This window comes from Astatotilapia calliptera, chromosome 11 (assembly GCF_964374335.1).
Source record: "Astatotilapia calliptera chromosome 11, fAstCal68.1, whole genome shotgun sequence".
NCBI classification, from domain to species: domain Eukaryota; kingdom Metazoa; phylum Chordata; class Actinopteri; order Cichliformes; family Cichlidae; genus Astatotilapia; species Astatotilapia calliptera.
The window spans coordinates 19,559,188-19,579,825 of NC_137432.1; the positions used below are offsets into that span (position 1 = coordinate 19,559,188).

Here is a 20,638-nt window from a genome sequence, read left to right on the forward strand (position 1 = left end):
GTCCACTTCTGAAAAACATAAAATGTAGGTTTTGGAGTGGCCCAGTCAAAGTCCGGACTGAAATCCTATCACAATGCTTTGTCAGTTAATGCTTGAAAATGCTCCCATATGGCTGGATTTCAACAGTTTAGCAGATAGCAGTGGGACAAGGTTCCTCCACAGCAATGTGAAAGAATCATTGCCAGTTACTGCACTTTATGTTCTGGCCATTGTGATGATGATTATGATCATTGTTATAGACATAAACTGAGTAAAAAATAAGAAAGCAACTGTAACATCAGAAATCAACATTAAAATAAAATAAAAAATAGTATATAAACACTGTCTGTACTTTTGTATTGTTCAAAGTTGTTCTATTATCAAGAGATCTGAGTAACTTTGAAGGTAAGCAGTGATTTTGGCCTTATCAGGTTCGTGCCTTTCCTAATCTAAAACAGATTATATTGTTTGGTTACACCAGAATATACAACTGGATATCAGCTGATAATAAAATTAGCCTATATCTCTCAGTGTTTAGATATTGAGTGTCACTAGATTTTATTTTGATGAAAACTTGTAAAATGGGGTCAAGCTTTATGTTTTATTATTTATGTAAGAGAAAATGAGAACAAGAGTTACTTAAAAAAAAACCATACTTTTTTTTCTTTCTTTCTTTCTTTTTTAATAAAAGTTTATCAGAGACCATTAAAAACATCTACGGTAAGAATTCTTGACAGATACCAAAGTGTGCTCACACAGTAAAATATAAATGATTCATTCCATACATGGGCCTATAGTTTGTATTAGACGTCACACCCATATTAACAAACAGCAAGTCAACCAAGTTCTGCCTAAATTTGTTTTAGAGGAAGGGTATTGTTTTGATAGAGTTGTGGACATTTCGTGTTTTTTTATTGGTTGTTGCTTTTGCCCATTAGGCTATAAAAAGATCGAGGTGAAAGACCTATCATCCCAAGCATTGCTCGAAGCAGGTAAGCATTGGGCTCTTTACGATTCAGGCTGGTTAAATAATATAACTCAGAAAACTTTCAGCAATTAAAACAAGAATTTCTTTCCTTCAGCCATGGGAGCCCTGTTGATACTTTGCGCTTTGGCAGCTTTACTCAGCTGTAAGTATATTTGGTCATTCTTCATTTTGCTTGGATACATTTGTTCTTTTCTTCAACTCAATTCGAGATGTGTGTCCACGTAGATTTCAATTATATTTTTAATTCTAAAATATAGTTGTTGTTGTTGTTGTCCATGAATTTTCAAATGCTTATAAAACAGCTGAAAAAATGTTGTTGTTTTTTTACTATGATGCCAAATTACAGTTACTAATTATAGTTTAGTTGTTTTCCTGAACAGAAAAATTATTTTTAGTGGTTGAATGCTTGATTAATTTTCTACTTCTCAAAGAAGTCCATTGTGCCAGCTCAAATATTACTATAAAAGCAGGAAATCAGTTCAGTTCTTGCAAAGAATCAATTCACTCAATTGTTCATAGAAAACTATATATATATTCTTATATATTCTTTTTGTGTGTTAATTCCAGTCACCTTAAATTAATTACCTCGTAAAAATGGATGAAAACTAAGAATCTCAGGATACAAACCACACAAACCTTGCAGAATGAAACTGCTCAATTTGTTTTTGGGTTTTTTGGGGGTTTTTTTTTTTTTTTTGCTCAATTTGAAGCAATTTATCCAAGATTCCAGTCTCATGATTTGAAAGCATTGTTGTGTCACCACACTAGGTGTTTGTGTGAATGAGGCAGAATGTTAAACAGGTAAAGAATTTGAGAGTGCGGCACATAAAGGATAGCCATCTAAATTGAAATTTGCTTTTGTTGGGAATAGCATTTACCTTTAGCTGCTATTGAGTTGGCACTATTAAAACTGAATGGATGAAACAGGAGTGTAATCTAAATCCCTCAGGCCCTGACTGAGCCCAGAATGTGGTCTTTTCACAGCAAAAGCGCAGATATTGATAATATTTCCATTATGCAATTATATTGTCTGCGCAAGTGACTTATTGAGTGCTCCAGAGAAGCAGTCAAGTGACTATTCCTTCGTCTAAATCTCTGACAATTGTTATCAAGGAAAGAAGCTATCCATTCATTATAGAGTAGCATTCATCCCAGCCTTTGTAACTTTGAAATGGAGGCATTTTTCAGCCGCTCTCTCTTTGGTGTCATATTGTTTCTTTGTAATGTGTATGCTATCCAAGAACTCTCAAGCCGTGTTTTTGTATTGCCAGCCTGAGAATCCTTTGACTGCTTTGGCAAAAACTGTCTCATTAATTTCCTGACGCTTTTATGACATATTTTCATCATGCACAAGATGATGCCTGCCTTTTTCGTTTCTGAGAATGTGAAAAGCTCTTACTCTGTGTTTTTTTGCTGTTTTCCTGCTCTCTCACCTTCTCCCAGGTCCATCTAGCGCTGGATGGGCAGGGAGGGAGTTTGCCCTTTCCTTCCTACAGAATTATCTTCAGCACTATGACACTCCCCAATATCAACTCCACATCACTGCTATTCAGGCAAATACTAAAGTGACAGTGCAAGTACCTCCCTTAAGCTTCAAGCAAGAAAAAACTTTAAATGCTGGAGAGGTGGTTACCATCAGTCTCCCCGATGGCGTTGAAATGTATGGTAGCACGAAGTCTTCCAATACAGTGCGTATTGAAGCCTCCGCAGATGTGACTGTAACCTCCTTCAACTACAAGCTGTACACAGCAGATACATCTGTGATCTATCCAGTCAGTGAATGGGGTACAGAATATTTCATCTTTACACCTCCTGGAACCCCCTATGCAACATTTAAAGAGTTCTCTGTGACAAATGGAAAAGAGGCCCAAGAAGTTGAGATCTTCCCACAAGGGGCAATCAAGTTTGAGAACCGTGTCTACGATCAAAACAGCAAAATGGTATTAAACCTCAAGCCATATGAGAGTGTCCAGCTTCAGAGTTCATATGAACTTTCAGGCACCAGAGTTTCCTCCAAACACCCTGTTGCCGTTTTCAGTGGTCACACTTGTACCTGGAGATTCGCAAAATGCAACCATGTTTATGAGCATCTACTGCCAGTAAGCAGCTGGGGAACAAGCTTCGTCATGCCTCCCCTGAGTTTCCAGAAGAATTTTGATAGTGTCTACCTTCAGGCCTCCCAGAACACAAGTGTCACTGTCCAAAATGGCCAACGTAAAGATGATTTGAGTTTGAGCACAGGGCAGACAATAGAGATCCAGTACCACAATCCTGACGCGCTGTCCATTCAGGCTGATCATGGCATCCAGGTCCTATTGCTCTTCAATGGTGTGGAACATAGCTGGTTACTGTACTACGACCCTTTCTTGACGAATGTAATATCCACAGACCGTTTCTGCTTTTCCTACTCATTTGAGGCTCTAGCTGGGTTTGAAAACAAAGCTTTAGTTGTAGCACAAACCAGTGCAGCAGCAACACTCCGTTGGGATAATACAGAGCTGCCTCGTGATGTGCAGTGGAAAAAGATTGAAGGATCAGAGTTCTCTTGGGCAGAAATATCCTACAACCAAAGCCCTACCAACAACAAACACACCCTGTCCAGCTCAGGTTCGCCTTTTGCTCTCTACAGTATAGGATTCAGTCAGCTGAACGGTTATGGGTCCCTAGGACAGTGCGTGCAGCCAGGTAAGCAGCACACAGTATTGATGTTTAGCATTCCCCCCACTCCTTCACCAGTAATATTTCACATTTATTAAGCAGACTGATGTGAGTAATTATTGTTTTGTTTTTTTTAACAGGAAGTGCATCTCTGTCCTGCAGCAGCATCACCTGCAGGGTCAATGAGATGTGTGAGATGAAGGATGGCCGTCCCTCCTGTGTTCCAGTAAAAAAAAATCCTGGAACATGCTGGGCAGTGGGAGATCCTCACTACCGTACTTTTGATGGACGACACTTTAACTTCATGGGTACCTGCACATATGTCATTTCTAAAAACTGTGACAAGGGTGATAGTCTCCCTGCATTTGAGATCCTCGCCCAGAATGAGCACAGAGGAAATCTCAAGGTATCATATGTTGCCATGGTCACAGTGAAGGTGTTTGATGTTACCATCACAGTAGTTCGGTCCGAGACTGGGCGTGTGAGGGTAAGCCTTCCAATTTATTACTGCTAAAAAGCTGTTTAATTTTTCAAACATCCTGACTTGTCTTTAATTATTTATTATTATTATTTATTATTATTTATTATTTCAAAATAATATTTATCAAAATGCAGTGTAGTAAATAATTCTTTTCATCTTTCATTTGGGCAGATTGACAATATTCTGTGGAGTTTGCCAGTAACCTTGAATAATGACAAACTGAGAATGCATAAGAGCGGAAGCTCTGTGCTCATTGAGACCGATTTTGGTCTGACAGTCCGTTATGATTGGGAACAACGGCTTGTGGTCACTTTGTGCAGCAGTTATGCTGGTAAGACTTGTGGACTGTGCGGTAACTTCAATGGAAATCCCAGTGACGACTTCACCACACCCTCTGGCGCACAGGCAGGTGGAGCTCTGGCCTTTGGTAGGAGCTGGAAGGTGCCAGGGCTTGGGGAAGCTCAGTGCAAAGATGGCTGTACAGATGGGTTGGATAACTGTGAAAGCAGCCTGATGAAAACATGGGAGAGTGACTTGTTTTGTGGCATCATTGCACTTGACCTATTTAGCAAATGTCATAAAATCATTGACCCACTACCATACATAGAGGACTGTAAATATGATTTATGCATGGGAGGTGGTCTGCGACATTTCCTCTGCAGTGCAGTGGAGGCTTATGCTGAAGCTTGTCAGATTGCTGGGGTCCAGGTTCAAGAGTGGAGGAAGAAGGCACAATGTCGTGAGTAATTTAACTAAGTTAACAATTTAATTAAGCGACATTTATTTTTCATTAACTGTCAGAATTACTAATTACATTATTCTTTTTTTCTCACTAAAGCTGCCAAATGTCCAGCAAACAGCCAATATGAGCTCTGTGGCAGCGCCTGTCCTGACACATGTTCGGACCCAAATGCTTCCTCCAAATGCAAACGCCCTTGTGTGGAGACCTGTACCTGTAAAGCAGGCTTTGTTTTAAGCGGAGATAAGTGTGTTCCTGCTGCTCAGTGTGGCTGTACCTATGAGGGTCGATATATTCCTCCCGGAGAGGCATTCTGGGCTGACCAAGGCTGCAAGCAATGGTGTAAATGTGTAGCTGGAAGCAGACAGGTTCAGTGCGAGGAAAAGGGCTGCAGGACCGGGGAGGAGTGCAAAGTGGTTGATGGCATAAGAAAGTGCCAAGCATTGTCTTTCAGCACCTGCCAGGCCACTGGTGATCCCCATTATATGACCTTTGACAAGAAGAAATTTAACTTCCAGGGCACATGTGTCTACCAGCTTGTTGCACTCTGTTCCAAGGACCCAGAGTTAGTGCCATTTGAAATCCTAGTGCAGAATGATCACCGGGGCAGCAAGGTGGTCGCCTACACCGGGTTAGTAGAGATCAAGGTGTACTCCTTCAGCATTATCATTACTAAGACACACAAAGGCCAGCTTATGGTAAGAAGTACCTAGTGTTTAATATGACAATGTTAATTCTGTGAATTGTGGTCCTATTTTCACCAAACTGAATGTTTCATTTGGCTTCAGGTGAATAACGAGCTGGTCAATCTGCCTATCACCCTGGAGGAGGGAAAGATATCTGTCTACAAGAGTGGCTGGTATGCAGTCGTCACAACTGATTTTGGCCTGAAAGTTTCCTTTAACTGGGACAGTGCCGTGTTTGTAACACTGCCAAGCAACTACATGGGTGCCGTTTGTGGCCTCTGTGGCAACTACAACGGCAAACCTGAGGATGACCTGATCCCGAAAAATGGTAAAACACCCGTTTCGCCAGTAGATTTCGGTACCAGCTGGCGAGTGGCTGAGATCCCGGGTTGTGTCGAAGGCTGTAAAGGGGTCTGTCCTGACTGCGACATTAATCAGAAAGTTCAGTATGAAAAAGATGATTTCTGTGGTGTGGTAAAAGATGCAAAAGGGCCATTCCGCGACTGCCACGCCAAGGTTGATCCAGTTAGCTTTTTTGAAGACTGTGTTTATGATGTATGCTTATATAAGGGCAGGAAGGACGTGCTGTGTAAGGCTATTACAGCATACACATCTGCCTGTCAGGCTGCAGGGGCCAATGTGTACAACTGGAGAACGGTTCACTTCTGTGGTGAGAAATGCTTTCATTTTATAGATAATTTCCATTGAAAAATAATTAATTAATAAGTATATTTTTCATGAATTGGAAAAAAGGAAAAGGTAGAATAAACAGTGTTTGTCTTGTTTTTTATGTTACACACTTCAGTGAATTTTTCTTCTTTTCCCTCAGGTTTTATGTACCTTTTCTAATGGCTGCCTGCTTCTGTGCTCTAAATTGAATTGGCTCTTTTATGTCCCTTGTATACAGCGATGCAATGTCCCACCAACACCCACTATGAAATTTGTGCAATCGCCTGTCCTGTGACTTGCCAAAGTCTGACTCCTCCTAAAGGCTGTCAAGCTCAGTGTGCGGAGGGCTGTTCCTGTGATGATGGTTACATCCTTAGCGGAGATGCATGTGTTCCCTTATCGGAGTGCGGCTGCGTTCACAATAACCGCTACTACCGAACTGGAGAAGTGTTTTATCCCAATGGGCAATGTGAGGAGGAGTGCAATTGCAAAAAAGGAGGAGAGGTAAAGGAAACTAGAGGAGGGAAAAGTAAAGATTAATCATTTAGATGAAGCTTTTTACTGACCTGGTTGGATTTTTTTGTTTGTTTGTTTGTTTGTTTGTTTCCTAGGTTGAGTGCAAGAAGTTCACATGTGGCCCTAATGAGAAGTGTAAAATAGAAGATGGTGTCCAAAAATGCCACCCTGTTGGCAAGGGTGTATGCCAAGCTGCTGGTGACCCCCATTACCTCACTTTTGATGGTAAAAAATTTGATTTCCAGGGGACCTGCACTTATACACTGTCCAAGAGTTGTGGACTGGAAGGTACCCACTTGGTGGACTTTTCCGTTCAGGTAGAAAATGAGCAGTGGGACAGGGTTAAGAACAGAAAGGTGGTGTCTGTAACCAAGCTGGTTGCCGTGGAGGTCTACGGCTTCACTCTCATCATGAGGAACAATATGTTTGGAGTCCTGGTGAGTAGTTGGCCTACTTTAAAGAAATTTGTAATTACTTCTTTTATGTAGATACAAATGTTGATGTGAAGTTATTTCTTGCACTAACACAGATGTCTTGCTTTTAGGTAAATGGCGTGTTGAGCTACCTTCCTATGAATCTAAATGATGGAGCCATTCTAGTTTATCAAGAAGGCAATCGTTATGTTATTGCAACCAATTTTGGGCTCCTTGTCACTTATGATCTGGTCTATCAAGTGACAGTCACAGTACCTGGTAATTATCGTGGTAAGGTCTGTGGCCTGTGCGGCAACTACAACGGGGACAGAAACGATGACTTCGAGATGCCCAATCGTAGGCTTACCAATAACGTGAATGAGTTTGGAAAGTCATGGAAGGTCACCATTCCCAATGTTGTGTGTGAAAATGGCTGCGAAGGGAATTCTTGTCCTGAATGTGACCCAGCTCTCAAGGCAGTGTTTTCAAAGTCCGCCTACTGTGGTATAATGACCAATCCCAACGGGCCTTTTGCAGTTTGCCATGGCATCTTGGACCCTCAGCCATATTTTGCTGACTGTGTGTTTGATTTGTGTGCTTCCAATGGTGATGGAAAGGTGCTTTGTGACAGCGTAGCAGCCTACGCCTTTAACTGTCACGCTGTAGGAGCCGATGTCAAAAACTGGAGAACGCCTTCCTTCTGTCGTAAGTCATGAAGTTCACAAATTCATCTTTATTATACCCTTTTAATACTATTTTGGCTTCATCTCTAAAATAATTTCTCTTTTCTTGTGATACTTTATTTCAGCCATGAAATGCCCGATCAACAGTCACTACGAAGTGTGTGCTGAAGCCTGCTCCGCCTCCTGTGCTGGCCTCACAGAGATTGTTCAGTGCCCCTCCAACTGCACAGAAGGCTGTGACTGTGATGCTGGCTTCTTATTCAATGGACAGACTTGTGTTAAAGAGATTGAGTGTGGATGCTATGAGAATGGAAAAACTTATAAGGTATGACTGAGGAATTACAATAATATAGTTTTTCTGTGTGTCAAAGTGGCTTTAACAAATACTGATATAGAAATAATGCTTTTTCTCTAGAGTGGTGGACATTTCGATGTTTGATTTATGGTTTTTGATTTGCTCTTAAAATTTTAGTGTTTAAATTGCTGATTAGGCATGAAATAATGTTTTCTCACTAGTTTCTAATGAGTATTTTTTTTCCATGTCTAATGAACCTTGTTCTGTGTCACCAGCCTGGTGATGTTGTGTATGAGGAAGACTGTAACAGAAAGTGCACATGTAATCCAGGAAAAGGCCTCATCTGTGAAAAGCACTCCTGTCCTCAAGACACCAAATGCATGGTCAAGAACGGAATCAGGGCATGTTACAACACAGGCAAGACACAAACACTGTATTTTGTATTTACCCATTTGATAAATCTTTACTGGTAAATGAAAAAAATACAGTAACTTGAATAATTAGGGTTCAATTAAAGAGCTATTTGAAAATTATTCTTTATTTATCCATTGCAGATCCCTGCAAAGATCTCAAGTGTCGGGCACAGGAGACATGCCGAGTTGAGAAGGGCGAGGCTACGTGCATCCCCAAATACACAGGCACCTGCTGGGCCTGGGGCGACCCTCACTACCACACATTTGATGGGTACAACTATGACTTCCAGGGGACCTGCAAGTACGTCATCTCTAAGACGTGCGGCGAACTGGATGGTCTAGTTCCATTTTTGATCACTGAGAGGAATGACAACAGAGGCAACACAGCAGTTTCCTACGTCAGAAATGTAGATGTGTTTGTGTACGATTACCAGATCACCATCCAGAAGAACCAAGTTGGTCAAGTCATGGTGAGTTTCAGTTTCTTGCCTGCTTACTTTTGACATTTGCTTGTGTACAGTACATATATATATGTGTGTATCCATTGTTCTGGTGCATTTTGTTTAAAGGTGGACGGGGAGCTGCTGAATCTTCCTGTACTTTTGGGTGACGGTAAAGTCTCAGTGTTACAAAGAGGGAACACTGCACAGGTGGAGACAGATTTTGGTCTGGTTGTCTCCTATGACTGGAACTGGTACCTTGTCATTAAGCTTCCCAGCAGCTACTTTGGCTTGGTCTGTGGTTTGTGCGGCAACTTCAACGCTAATGTTCTTGATGAAATGCTAAATCCAGCAGGCAAACCAGTTTCCTCAGTCATTGAGTGGGGCAAGAGCTGGCTAGCACCTGAACAGGACAAGGAACATCCTTGCTGGGACACATGTGAGAAAAACTGCCCTACCTGTGACAACGACGATGTTAAGCTCTATAAAACCGAGGCGTTCTGTGGGGCTCTTGCGGACAAGACCAGCGGCCTGTTCCAGAAGTGTCATGAAAAGGTGGACCCCCAGGCCTTCATGAACAACTGTGTGTATGACATGTGTTACAACAAGGGGGACAAAAAGATGCTGTGCCAGGCTCTGGCCTCCTACAGTGATAAGTGTCGTGACGAAGGAATAATAATCAAGAACTGGAGAACAAAATTTGGCTGTCGTAAGTATTTGAAAAACTCTTCGTCTAATGATTCAAATCAAATATGTAGTTCTTATTTTCTGATTGTCTCTATTTAATTCATAACCAGCGATGAACTGTCCGCGCAACAGCCACTACGAAGACTGCGCCAGCCCGTGTCAGCCATCCTGCCCATTAACTGGAGAAAAGCAGGTCTGCAGCGGGACCTGTGTGGAGACCTGTGTGTGTGACGAGGGTTACGTCCTCAGCGCCGGCGTCTGTGTACCTGCAAAAACATGTGGTTGCTCATATCAGGGTCGCTACTACAAACCAGGACAGCAGTTCTGGGATGATGAAGCTTGCCATCGCCTGTGCGAGTGTGATATGACCCTGGGCATTGTGGCATGCCGTGAGGCTTCCTGCTCTGCCAAAGAGCAGTGTACTGTAGTGGATGGAGAGCGCGCCTGCCGACCCATTAGTTACGCCACTTGCTCGGCCTCAGGTGACCCGCACTACCGCACTTTTGATGGCCGCAGGTATAATTTCCAAGGCACGTGTGTATATCAGCTGGCAGGGCTTTGCTCTCAGCAGCCTGGGCTGGTGCCGTTCAAGGTGACTGTGCAGAATGACCACCGGGGAAGCAAGGCCGTGTCCTACACAAGCACCGTCAAATTTTCCATATATGGCATCACTCTCACCATAAGCAGAGAATACCCTTACAAAGTCTTGGTAAGTGATGATGTGGATAATGTGAAGCATATAGGCGATGTAATAAAATATTGAATGCCTAATGCATTTTGTGCAGCTATTAGAGGAGAAAAGGAAATAGGGCACAGCATGTAGTCGCTTTATTGAAAATAAAAAACAGAAGAGATACTCTGAGCCTCAAATCGTTGGATGATAATGCCTTTTGTCATTGTACTAATTCTGACATCCCTCATGCTCTTCTGCATACGTCTTTAATTGCATATTAAAATTTTGATCCTGGCAGACTTAATTAAATCAAGATTTAACTGCACATTAGAGTGGATTAGCAAGGGCCACAAAATTATTAAATTTATAAGCTCCTAAAAATATTCCCTTCTCCTTCCCTCGTTTTCTGCTTTTCAGCTCGACGGGCAGCTTGTTTTGTTGCCACTGAATTACAATAACGAGCTGATGGTGTCCCTCAGCGGCTGGAAAGCTGTAGTGGAGACAGCTGCTGGTATCACGGTGACCTTTGACTGGCAGAGCACAGTGACCGTTACTCTGCCCAGCACCTACCAGGGTGCAGTCTGCGGCCTGTGTGGTAACTACAATGACAAAGCTCAGGATGACCTGACAATGCCCAACGGCAACACCACGTCTAATGAAAGACAGCTGGGGGACAGCTGGCAGGTGGCCATTGTACCAGGCTGCTCATCAGTCTGCCAAGGGCCGTGGTGCCAAGCCTGTTCAGACTCCCAGAAGAAAGTGTATGAAGCCAACAAGTACTGTGGCATTATTGCAGACAAGGCAGGGCCCTTTAAAGATTGCCATAGCCGTGTGGACCCAGCTCCTTACATGGAGGACTGTGTTTTTGACGTTTGCCAATATCAAGGGCACCATGGATCAGTGTGCGATGCTGTGGAAGTGTATGCCTCTGCATGTCAGAGCATTGGAGTCACCATCTACTCCTGGAGAGCAGAAAGCTTCTGTCGTGAGTTTGAATTATTTTTTTTTTTTGCCTGTTTTATTAAGTCTCTTGTTTCAAAATATCTTTTACCTTTTACCTTCTTTGCTTTCCCATCTTCTCATTCCATCCCACAGCTATGGCTTGTCCTGCTAACAGCCATTACAGCCTGTGTGCCACGGGTTGTCCAGCCACCTGCGCAAGCTTAACCCCCGTTACCAGCTGCCACAGGTATTGTTCAGAAGGCTGTGAGTGTGACGAAGGCTACCTCCTGAGCGGGGATACCTGCGTGCCTGTGAAGGACTGCGGGTGCTCTTATGATGGTCAGTACTACCAAAAAGGAGACGTCTTCTATTCTGAAGACAAGTGCGCAGAGGAATGCACTTGTGGGGACAATGGAGCTGTGTCTTGTCAAAAGGCCAAGTGCCGTCCAGGAGAAATCTGTAAGCTTGTAAATGGAGTGAAAGGCTGCTATCCAGAGGGGGAAGGCAAATGTGTGGCTTCCGGTGATCCTCATTACATTTCCTTTGATGGACGTAGGTTTGATTTCCAGGGTACCTGTGTCTATGTACTGGCCAAGGTTTGTGATGATGACAAAGGTCAGCTGACGCCGTTCACCGTCACTCAGGGGAATGAGAAGTTTGGAAATGGAAAGGTGGCTGTGACGAAGTCAGTGGCAGTGTCAGTCTATGGTTATGCCATTTACATCCAGCAGAAAATGCCTTGGAAAGTCTTTGTGAGTTTGTTATCTTGATCAAACATACTTATGTAAATATGTCTTGTATTTTTTCTCATTTTTTTCCCCAAAAATGATTTTTTGTCTCGATCTTCTTCTTTTTTTTCTTTTTTTTTTGTCTCGATCTTTAAGGTGGATGATGAACTACTAAACCTTCCGCTATCCCTGGAGAATGGGCGTCTCAAAATAACCCAGGAAGGTCGCAACATAATTGTTCGAACAGCCTTTGGACTGACAGTCCTCTATGACACTGTGTATTATGTTGAGGTGATTGTTCCCTCTACATACCAGGGAAAGATGTGTGGTCTTTGTGGAAACTACAACAAGAACGGTGGTGATGATTTCATTCTTCCTGGTGGCAAACAAGCCAAAAACGTTGATGAATTTGGGATGGCATGGACGGTGGACCTACCTGGGTATATATGTGGAGGCTGTGGAGGACAGTGCCCAGAATGTGAGCAGGCCAAAGCTGTCCTGTATGGAAAATCCGACTCCTGCGGCATCATCAGTGCGCCTAATGGGCCTTTCAAAGCCTGCCACAGTGTCATTGACCCAGCAGTATATCTGTCGGATTGTGTGTTTGATGTTTGTGCTGTGGGGGGCAACAAAGACACTCTGTGTAACAGTGTGCAGGCTTACGCTTTGGCCTGCCAGAGTGCAGGAGTTCAAATCCAGCAGTGGAGGAGCAACTCTTTCTGCCGTAAGTAACACACAGCAGTCTCTAGCTGAAGATTAGCTCATGTATTCATCTGTGCTCTGTATTTCAGGCACAAATTTTTTGCCCTTGTTTTCTCTTCTAGCTGCATCATGCCCTCCACACAGTCACTATGAGCTGTGTGCCGACACCTGTAGTGGGACATGTGCCAGTTTTGTTACCCCGTTTGGTTGTTTTCCGGGCTGTTTTGAAGGATGCCAGTGTGATGATGGCTTCGTTTTCAATGGTGTCCAGTGTGTTGTCCTGGAAGACTGTGGGTGTATGTACAACGGCAGATATCTGATGGTAAAAACTGACTAGCCCTATATTCTGGTCACTGAATTAACACCTGAATAGAGCTATGACAAGTTCTGTATGATGAGTTTTTAACATCTTCTTCCCAGGTGGGCCAAGAATTGGTGGACAACGACTGCAAGTCAAAGTGTGTGTGCCAGGCCTCTGGTATGGTAAAGTGTGAAAAGCTGTCCTGTGCCAGTGGGGAAGTTTGCGATATCAGAGACGGAGTCAGGGGTTGCCACCTGAAGCAGGGCCAATGCGTCGTCAGCCGTGATGGCCAGCTAAGCTCCTTTGATGGTATGTCAGGCGCGATAGGAGCACAGGGCGCTTTCCAAGTGGCGTCTCTGTGTGACGAGAGCGCTGAGCTGTGGTTCCGTGTGGTCGTGGACGTTAGGGTCTGCAACAAGGGGGCAGCTCCCACTGTTGCCAGTGTGTATGTGTTCTTCAGCGATACCATCGTGGCAGTGAACAGCGAACACGTGACCTGGGTGAGAACATTTTTATGCAAAAATTGAATGTGATTGGTTTGAGCTCAGTTTTATACTATATTAGATAATAATAGACATTTTATACCATAATAATAACAGTTATGTTCCATTATCTGTGTCATTCAGGTAAATGGCAGGAAAGTGTCTCTTCCCAGCAAAGTGACAAGCACACTCTCTGTCCAAATCTCAGAGAGGGCTTTGATCATCGAAAGGGCGTCCACTGTGCGGGTCACTTACTCTATTTCTCAGGAGGTCACCGTCATTATTCACAGTAGCCTGTCTGGTAAAATGTGCGGCGCCTGTGGTAACTACAATAACGACTCCAAAGATGACATGACGACAGCAGATGGAAAAATCACAACTGATGTGTCTGTAGTTGTCGGCTCCTGGAGCGCTGGGGACTTTTCCAGATGGTGAGTATTTTAAAGACACATTGCAGCATTTCCTGTGTATAAATATATGGGGGTTAAAGGGGAAGATATAGTACTACACTTAGTGCTATGACAGGATCAGCCTTCGCTTCACTACTTACTCTCATAGTGATCCAGAGCTCCAGATATTAACTTTTAATTATTTGGCTCCATGTTAGAGGGTTTATTTTTTTAATCTTAAATGCTATCTTTCCCCGTATTATGCAAACTGCAAACTTAATTTGACCACTGAAATAATCAAGTACAGATCAGCGAGAGATGGGAAGGTGCTATGACCATTCAACCGCTTATTCTCTTAACAGCAAGAACTAAACAAGGACTCCACAGAGCCCTTTTAAGGGAATGAGAGTGTGGTTTTTAATTGCATTTGGTCCAATTTAATTAAGAAATGCCAGAGAATCCCCTGTGGTAATTACTGATTAAAAAGCAGGTAAGGCTGACAGGCATGGCCATCAAAAGCTACCAAGCTTGCAATCCAATCACTGCTTGTCATCCAAGGACACTTAAGACTCATCTGGGTGCAATATTAATTTGAGCCCTCATGTTTAGTTTTGTGTCCTAGCCTTAAGTCACCTCTTTGGAGAGCAGAGTTTTGTCCGTCTCTTTCCTCCCTTGACTTGAGTTTTTCAGAGTTGTCGTTTATTTGGCTTTTTTTTTTCAACAAGTCCATAGAGAACACAAGAAAATAACTCTAATAAGAACAAGTGCTAATCCTCAGTTCTTTTAAAACACAAATTTCATGTACAAAGTCATCACACGTAATTTCCGCTGTGCCCGAGTGGACACGACTTTCCTTTGCTCCAGTCTCCTTATAAGTTCATTTTCCCTTTTGTTTTCATTGCAGTGGCCTGTAGAGATGCTGGTCCTGTTCCGACAAAAGCATCTGGTTAACAGGTAATAAAATATAAAGTTCAGATATTAACTGATGCTTGCTCATGAATAAAACAGCTGCACAGTGGCTCACGTCCATGTTTCTTCCCCTCTTAAACAGGATGAAGAATCTCGCTTGTTCACAGATTTACTCAACCTGCTTCAGCACCTCGTCTTGATTCATGGAATAGTTTAAGTTGCTTCCTGGTGATTGTGCCTTCTATTGTTTACCCAGGGTTTAGAAAAAAGAGGGAAAGAAAGGGGCGAAAGAGGCATGGAGCTCATTCTTGACCAATATCTCCATCTAGTGGGGGAGAAAATTATTCCATCTCCTTTCCCGTTATGTCTTGCCTGTCTTGCCTGTCTTGCAATACTTTTTAATATGTGTCTGTTATTAAAAAACACATTGTTCTGACCGCTAAATAAAGATATTTTCTCTGCAGTATGTGGGTTGTTTGTGATTCTTCGCGTGTTTCCTCTAGCAACCTGTATCAATTTAAACTGGAAAAACATGACATTTTGCACATGTAATAGAAGTAATGCTAACCTAATGCCATTATAAGAAACCTATATGTACTAAAGGTCCTTAGAGTAGGGAGGGGGGCCCTTCCTCCACCCCGGCCAGGCTTTGCTGTCAGGGGACAGAAAGCTGGCACTCTGACTTGGAAAAACACCTCGCGAACAAAGTTTTCATGTAGCTGAGAGAAAACTGCAACAGTGACAGTCTGCCCTGGCCATCTAGTGTTTATTTGCTTAATTGCACCGAGCCTCTCTTTGAAGCCTGGAAATTGCAGCACAGAACAAAGAGTTCACTGTGTTCCGTGCAGTTTGTGGCTATTATTTGCCAGTGGGGAGAAATGAGCGTGATTAATAGTTCATTATTGAATACATGTTGACAAGAGGCGCTGGCAACAAAGAGCGTGGGAATAATAATGACGATGATGATGATGATGATGATGTCCTCTCACAGTAGCGCTGCAGTCCAGCTCTGCCTGCGTTGTTTACTTGTGAGCGGGGCAGTCCTGGGTAATTTTTGGGAGTAACTTCAGTGGCACCCCGCCTCCCCCTTTCATTCCTGAGGCAAGACCAAGGAGAAACCGACTTGGTCCAGGCGGGAATGGTGAACGATCCACACAGAATGCAACCCAGACGGCTTCATTTTTAATCAAGTCATAATAGAAGGTTTTGCATGCATTTTATTTATTTATTTATTTGTGCGTGTTTAACGTAGGGAAACTTTTTTTCCTCCCCTCCAAGTAAAGTTTAGCTCACTGAGCGAAAAGTCTCAACTCACATTAGTTTCAAGGAGGCGGATATACGGTAAGTTCACTTTGACTTGTGCTCTGCTGAAATGAATGCGTTTCCTTGAACACGACTTTCATATTAATGCAGGTACAAATATATTAAATAGATTCTGCACGCATATAAACAGGACCCTGTGTCAGCAGCGTTTGATTGGTAGATATGTTCTTAGAAAGATATCGTCTTTCTACTTGGTTTCTCCAACGTTGTTTCCACCACCACCCCCAACTAAACGCCTGCGTCCACCATGTGACCGTCTAATTAGATAAGCCATCGCTCATGCTTCTCTCACGCCTACGCGTTCTTTGCATATACCTGCAATGCTTCTGTGCACTATGAAAGCCTTTTTTCCCTGCTCATAAATTTGCTCTAACTTCTACGTGCCAAGTTCACTGGAGGCTCGTTTTTGCGCTGAGCCGTGAGTTTGTGGCCAACAACTTGTGAAATGTCACTTAATCTGTAACAATCTGAATGGCTTCAATTGTTGACAACTCGCACAGATGTCAGAATATCATAGTTTTTCAGACTATACCTCACAGAATAAACTACGAAAGGAAAAAACCTCAAGTGTTGTTCCTTGGAAGTATGGTGATGCAGTCTGTTTGGAGTCTAAATATACCCCGTAACGGGTTTATGTAAGTGAAATGTAAAACACAAGCTCCTATTCCTAATTGCAAACAGTCTGTGTTAATCCCACTTTATTATAACCCATTATAATTCATTTTACGTGTTGCTCTACGGGCTTCTTTCCTGTCTCCCCATTATATTCCTCTCCATCACTCAGAAGGCTAACAAACAAGATTATTGGATTGGCACTTGTTCGAATAACTCACCCTGTATTTGTTTGATTAAACCTGATTGGCAGGCCTTTGTTGTTAATCCTGCTCCCAGGGTTGAAGTGTTCATTTCTCTCCACTCCAGGCTCCAGGCTCGTGTTCACACCCCCACTCTAGTCATGCATGAATCCCCATCAGTGCTTTGGGCCAGGGAGGGAGCCATTGGCTCTGCTAACATAGGCTTTGATCTTTGCATTGCAAAAGATGTTATTTCATGGCTTAGATTTTCTATGACTGCAGAGCTAAGCTTTGCGTACCTGCATTACATTTTTTGTTGTCCTGTTTTGGTATTTTTTTCTTGGTAATTAGGGCTGTGAAGCAAACAAAATTTCGCCTCATATACTGTCTTGAATGGACCTTCAGCCCATTTCCAATCATGAAGGGTGGGATCTGGTGAGATCATAACCTAAAACATAACCTTACACATATGGGTGTAAGAGAATCCCAGTGTACTAGGTAATATATAGACCGTAATGCTTCCCCCAAGGTTTTGCTCCACTTGTAAAGTAGATGACCCAGCAAAACCAGTCCAAATCCACTGACCAAATATCAAGTGCAACTCAACACCAGGCTTGCCTGGTACCCCATCCACTGCTGAGCTCCATATTCTGAGGGGCTGCGCTTGAAATAGACCCTCTTCGCTTACCCAGATTTAAGGCACTATGTATTAAGACTCCCATACAGAAAACATTCATGAGCCTGTTATGTGGCATCTAGCTGAGAAAGAGCATTGTCTCCCTACCAGGCATGGTGTCAATGATTTTCCACGTGAAACTCAGTTCAGTTTAACCATAGACTATTGTGAAAACAGTTCTGAACTTCATCGAAAGTGGCTGATTCTCCGTTAGCAGAACAGTGTGAGCAGCTGATTTATTTTAGACTAGAGGATGTCAGATATTCATGAAGAAAGATGTCATTCAGATTAAATTAAGCTTCTTCATAACCACACAAAGTTGTAAGCAGGCTGCTTCTATAGTTCTACAAAAACACCATCTGTGAACTTGGAGCATGTTTTGGAAATACAAAAAGTTATCTTTCACTTGCCTTAATTGAACACAAAAACATTCGCTAAAAGTCCAGGCTGGTAAAAGCATCTGCTGTAATCAGTTCTCCCAAATCGTCTTGGAATCAGACGTTCTTGTTAAGGAGATGAGATCTGAAATGAGGGTTGTAGAATTTGTTCTTCTAATGTGTAGATGTGTAAATTATGCCTTGATCAAGACAACTCTTAGAATTTTAGAAAACTCATTAAAGAGGTGCCCCTAGCTGGAAAATGCTTCAAAAATCTTCCTAAAACGTTGCGAGATTCCTCTTGATTGTTGCCCGATCTCATAAGCAGCTACCGGTAACATCTGATTGAGGCTCTTCTTTTTCATCTTTCCACTACTCACTTTGGGGTCGCCACAGCGGATTACCTTGCCTCCATATTACCCTGTCCTTAGGATCCACTTTTATCAACCAACCCTATGCATGACCTTCACTACACCCATAAAGATTCTCTTTGGACCTCCTTTGTCTTTTTCTCCTGCCTGGCAGCTCCATCGTTAACATCCTTTGTCTAATAATATCACCAAATCAGTACTTGCCTGCACTCTCTTCTTCACCTCTCTTGTCCACTGTCTGTAGCTTAAAATGGTATTATTTGTTTGTCCCACTTGTCTGTCTTTCAGTCACACAAATGTGTTATTTCTTCCTGTTTTCTCCAGTGCATACCTCTCCTTCTCCAGGCTAGCATCTGATTGAGGTTGTTGCTAATAAAGAAAGTTGTTTGAGTTACTTTTTTTCAGCCTGCACTGTGAGGAATCAGTTGGCGTCTTGAATAAAGACACGAAAAGTAAAACTGTGTGTTATTAATCCAGTTGAATTGCGTTTGTCAGTTGTCTTTTTTTGGGGGGGGGGGGGTTTACAACTGTGTACAATCGGGTTAAGACATTTATTGTTTCCTGTTATTGTGATTTCACATCCTGACACAGCCCAATCTTGTTTGACTTTTCCAAACAGGTACAATGGATCTTGTGACACTGGTGGCATTCAGTTCCTGGCTGGCTCCTGCGCTTGGTGGGTATTCTTTTCACGAGACCTTCAGCAGAATTACGTGCTTTCCCCCCTTTAAAACAAGCATGTCCTTCTTCAGTTGCTTCCCCTTTCCCTAGCTTTTGCTTTAAGTCCTTCCATGCTAAATGAGCTGATGTGTCTGTATAATAGGATCAGCATTTGGAAGGGAGGTGTTTGGTAAGTTTGCGTGAGTGGTCACTGACGAAGCATGAACGTTCGATGTGCTTCTGTTTAATGTTGCATGCATAATTGTATGGCACTTTAACATGGTCAGATGTTTATAATGTCCAACATAATTTGCATACTTAAACAAAAATCAGCTTAAATCTTTCACCCCGGTGTTGTACACAGAGAAAAGGCCGTGTCAGACTAGTGTAAATGTTTCCTTATACAGCAGTTTGAATAAATCAGTTATTCAGACTGCTGCCAAGTTTTCCATTGTTAATGCAAGCTCTGGTCTCAGAGTTGTTTATCCGTGCACCCCGCATGCCATCGGCTGTGCTTGATCTTAAGCAGATCTTCTTTGACTTTTATGTCCGACTCTTGGGTTAGACCTTATTTTGGAAGACTTGTCGGCATCGGTATGATAGAATGTGTTTCTGCTTTGGTGAGGAAAAAGAATAATATTAGGATTTACTGCCCAAGAACAAGGTCAGCGTTAACTGTGTGACTTTCACCCTTCCTCTCCAGCAGCCAGGATGCAGTAGAACAGATAACATATTACTGAGTTCAGGGTTTCAACCGCATCAATCTTATTTGTAGCAGTTCATGTGATTCTTTCAGCAAGTGTCAGAAAAGTCTCTAAGCTTAAACTTTAGAACAGAAAGCTTTTACTCTTTAATAACTCTCCGCTTGCCTTATCATGTCAGTGCTTTCAGCATCGGCTATTATGGTCGAATATTGTTAATGATAACCGTTAAAAATAACGCATTAATTATGCAAAATGTTGCCTAACACAAGTATTTATGTAGCGTTCTCTTGTGCTCCTCCAAGGTTACACTGTTCTCACTCGGACCACTGACGCTCACATAAACAGTGCCTGCTTTCTCCTTTCTTATAATGAACAGTGTAGATCTGAAAGTCTGCAGCCAACTTTTTTTTCTCCACATGGAGGCAGAGATGGTGTTTGAACAGACCGATCTGAAGTTCCCCGCATTAGTGACAGAGCACGGATTAAAACAGGGCGATGAAATAAAAATACTGGGGTAGAAGAAGCGCAGTTATTATTTTCCGGGATTTTTTTTTAAATATCTGGGCTAGCGAGCATTTTATCCTCTACATTTCTTGTGATGTTTGAGACTTAAATAGAAACTGGTCCTCCTGCCAATAACTGGAACCCCTCTAATCCTGATTTTATTGATTTGAAGTTGGGTCTTAACAGTGTTAACACGCTGTTCCCATGAGAACAATGTCCATGCGTGCGTGTTTTGTTCTGTTTTGTTTTAATTAAGGAGCCAGCTACAAAATGAAGACCTTCATTAATAGGCGCTGTTTCAGATGTTTGCTCAACCCAGTTTTGTCCAACAACAGCCTCTCATTTGCTGACATGCACTTATGTAACCTGCTGAATTTCTTAATAGAGGTCAATGTTCTTTGCTTTCTCTCTCACAGTTTCTGCAGCTGATGATGACAAAGGTGGGTATTGTGGGGT

At 42.6% G+C, this 20,638-nt stretch overlaps 2 protein-coding genes across 3 annotated transcripts in view; both read left to right on the forward strand.

Annotated features, from left to right (window-relative positions):
* The first annotated feature begins 2,610 nt into the window (after positions 1 to 2,610).
* Positions 2,611 to 15,236, forward strand: fcgbp (Fc gamma binding protein). The gene is made up of 21 exons (XM_026184765.2): positions 2,611 to 3,652; positions 3,766 to 4,112; positions 4,278 to 4,845; positions 4,945 to 5,543; positions 5,634 to 6,201; positions 6,439 to 6,704; positions 6,812 to 7,153; positions 7,261 to 7,834; positions 7,938 to 8,137; positions 8,383 to 8,524; positions 8,662 to 8,990; positions 9,090 to 9,669; positions 9,758 to 10,356; positions 10,738 to 11,305; positions 11,416 to 12,014; positions 12,147 to 12,714; positions 12,815 to 13,014; positions 13,113 to 13,493; positions 13,620 to 13,906; positions 14,769 to 14,818; positions 14,916 to 15,236. The coding sequence occupies exons 1-20, from the start codon at positions 2,626 to 2,628 to the stop codon at positions 14,776 to 14,778; spliced, it is 8,754 nt and encodes a 2,917-aa protein (XP_026040550.2). The 5' UTR covers positions 2,611 to 2,625; the 3' UTR covers positions 14,779 to 14,818; positions 14,916 to 15,236.
* A 507-nt stretch (positions 15,237 to 15,743) lies between these two features.
* The window catches only part of LOC113031627 (FXYD domain-containing ion transport regulator 6-like), a 10,127-nt gene continuing 5,232 nt past the window's right edge, over positions 15,744 to 20,638 (forward strand). The window contains exons 1-3 of one of the 2 annotated variants that reach the window (XM_026183876.2): positions 15,744 to 16,114; positions 18,934 to 18,990; positions 20,599 to 20,622. In XM_026183876.2, the coding sequence (XP_026039661.1) occupies positions 18,939 to 18,990; positions 20,599 to 20,622 (76 nt within the window). In that variant the 5' untranslated portion in view covers positions 15,744 to 16,114; positions 18,934 to 18,938. The remainder of the gene's footprint in view (positions 16,115 to 18,933; positions 18,991 to 20,598; positions 20,623 to 20,638) is intronic. The other variant, XM_026183877.2, reaches the window with a different exon arrangement.

Excerpts from the sequence above, each read along its gene's own strand:
- fcgbp (XM_026184765.2), top strand. The coding sequence starts at position 2,626 with ATGTATGGTAGCACGAAGTCTTCCAATACAGTGCGTATTGAAGCCTCC. Across the intron at positions 8,525-8,661 it reads CAGGGCATGTTACAACACAG|ATCCCTGCAAAGATCTCAAG; the intron begins GCAAGACACAAA and ends TATCCATTGCAG. Across the intron at positions 13,015-13,112 it reads ACAACGGCAGATATCTGATG|GTGGGCCAAGAATTGGTGGA; the intron begins GTAAAAACTGAC and ends TCTTCTTCCCAG.